General features: G+C 35.5%; 1 protein-coding gene across 2 annotated transcripts; it reads left to right on the top strand.

The window, feature by feature from the left end:
* The first annotated feature begins 203 nt into the window (after nucleotides 1–203).
* On the top strand, nucleotides 204–2011 carry LOC142615087 (basic leucine zipper 24-like). 2 transcript variants are annotated; one of them, XM_075787776.1, is made up of 2 exons: nucleotides 204–360; nucleotides 971–2011. In XM_075787776.1, the coding sequence occupies exon 2, from the start codon at nucleotides 1012–1014 to the stop codon at nucleotides 1801–1803; it is 792 nt and encodes a 263-aa protein (XP_075643891.1). In that variant the 5' UTR covers nucleotides 204–360; nucleotides 971–1011; the 3' UTR covers nucleotides 1804–2011. The 2 variants fall into 2 exon arrangements, with proteins under 2 accessions (XP_075643891.1, XP_075643892.1); XM_075787777.1 differs by having other exon boundaries at nucleotides 514–2011.
* The last annotated feature ends 566 nt before the right edge of the window (nucleotides 2012–2577 follow it).

The following is a 2577-nucleotide window of genomic DNA, read 5'->3' as shown; positions in this document are numbered from 1 at the left end:
CATGTGCTGACTCTGCGATCCATTTAAAAGCACCGGACGGAAGACTTACCTATGGGTCCTAACGCTAATAATACTTGAAAAAAAAGGGTGAAGAGACAAAATTAATTAAATTACTTTTCACTGTTTCTTTTTTGAATATATATTTTTTCAAGTGGTAGGTCAATGTTTGGACAGAAGAGGCAACTAAACGGTTAGTCTGACACGTTATGTACACCACAGGTTGACATTTTTGTATCTTTTGTGCCTACTATAACATGCGAAAACGTATAAAAAAGACTTTCAGAGATGCAGGTTGCTTCCAAGGTTAGCTGACAGATAAACCGAAAATATTATGGTCAGACAATCAAGCCCAAAATTCAGGTAAACAAATCTCAATGCAACTATCAAATAAATTGCTGACTTTTGCAGCTTCCACAATCTGATCAAAACCCCATTTTTTTAAGCTTTTCCTTAGATTCTTCACTCAAAAGTTCTGCTTTTAAAAACGTTCTATCCTGTTGCTCCCACTTGCAGCTTTTGAAGCTTTGGATTCTCTTTAGCAGTTGAGTGATTTTTCAACGCCAAAAATCTTGTCTGTTCTTGATTCCATCTTTTTCATGAAGAATCTCCATATGGGCATTCTTTAAATGGCTAAATAAAGCTGCTTTTCATAACTTATGCCTTCTACTTAGAGCTTAGCTTAGGGTTTGTCCCTGCTTATTGGTCAAGAAAATTAAGTGGGTTTAGTAGGAATTCTTGTTGATTATGACATTTGATGCTGTGGGTAATCGATAAATTTTGTTCTGAGGTTGTGCTTCTTTGCATATATTCTTGAATTATGTGATATATAGTCATGGCTTCTTACTTTTGAGTGAAATTTTGCGGTTTTGATTCAATTCTACATAAAGTAGATTGACTTTGCATAAAGATTGTTGCTTTTTTGGAATAGTAGTGCTTATCTTATCTAAAAACTGTTAATTGGATGTAGCAGATATGGAGTTGTTTGACTGCAGATAATTTTCATTTATAGAAATGATAGAAACCATGGATGATGGGGAGGTAGAGCTTTCTGATAATGTTCAATTATTGAATCCTGATTCGTCTATTGATTTTCCGGCTACAACATCCTTTGATTCATTTCTTGATGATCTCTTGAAAAACACCAGAACCTGCACCCACACTCACACTTGCAACCCACCTGGCCCTGAAGCGGCTCATACACATACATGTTATCACTCTCACACCCAGGTTCTTTCATCTCAAGAAGATGAACAACCAAATAATAAAAAGAAAACTAGTTCAAAACCAAAAAGACAATCAGGAAACAGAGAAGCCGTTCGGAAGTATAGGGAGAAAAAGAAGGCTCACACAGCTTATCTTGAAGAGGAAGTCAAGAAATTGCGGCTATTGAACCAGCAATTGGTCAGAAAATTACAAGGGCAAACAGTTCTTGAAGCTGAGGTATTGAGATTGAGAAGTCTTTTCCTAGACCTTAGAGGAAAGATTGATCATGAGTTGGGTATTTTCCCCTTCCAAAAGCAGTGCAATGGTACTACCATGTATAAAGAAGGTGATTGTGGGGTGCAATCTACTGATGGGGCAATTGGCCTACAATGTCAGACTAACTTAACATGCCCTCATCCAAATACTGGAACATCATCGCAGTCTGGTGTTGGTAATGGAAGCAGGAAAATGAGGGTACCATGGGAAGAAAACTGTCAGCCCACAATTATTGATTGTAGCACAAATGAGATGGTGAATACTAAAGGACAAACAATGGAAACAGTGGAAACCTTAGGGTCATCAGCATCACAAGCCAAATAAGTAGCAGCACAGAAATCATTTGTAAGTTTCATGTGTCTTTGACCCCGTTGTAACAGTCTGCATAAGTTCATATTGGTATACTAGCTTTCAATGTAACATCTCTATGGCAGAGATTAGTTATTAGCCCAATGTAGTGCTCATAAAGATTAGTAGTAAGTCAATGTATATGCTCATTTCCATAATACAAGGCTAACTCTACAAAATTATATACTTGAGGATGAAGCTTTTAGTTTTAGTATCTCTGAATACTTTGTATTAAGCCCAGTATGTAAATAAATACCTCTCGGTCATGATGAATTTGCATATCAATGTTCTGAATATAATTTTCTTGTAGTCCTTGAAAAAATGTGTTCAGTTTAATGAATGAAATTCATAGAATAGTATATTGTTGTTGCAATGATGCTGCCAAACTTCAGAGCAGATGTTTAATATATCATCGTCATAGTTACAACTGACTGCTCTTGCAAGGTTCATTTAGATTTGAACTGCAGCATGTTTATTGCCATTTCTTCTATTCGGCTCGTCATCAAGTAATAACAATAAGGGATGGCAATTTCATCCCAACCGGTTCCATGCAAGTTTTTTTATATATATATATATATATATATATATATATATATATATATATATATCTTTATTGTTAATTTTTTGTCTTTATTATTGGATTTTTATTAATTTTTCATAATAATATTTTTAAATTATTTGCGAGCCAGGTGGGGTAATGTGAGGTGAGGCCTCGCGGGATAAAATTACTCCTCTACAAGACAAGGGTGG

Source organism: Castanea sativa, chromosome 11, assembly GCF_040712315.1.
Source record: "Castanea sativa cultivar Marrone di Chiusa Pesio chromosome 11, ASM4071231v1".
Lineage (NCBI taxonomy): Eukaryota > Viridiplantae > Streptophyta > Magnoliopsida > Fagales > Fagaceae > Castanea > Castanea sativa.
The sequence above is the reverse complement of the archived record's forward strand: the minus strand, read 5'-3'. Positions and strand labels throughout refer to the sequence as shown.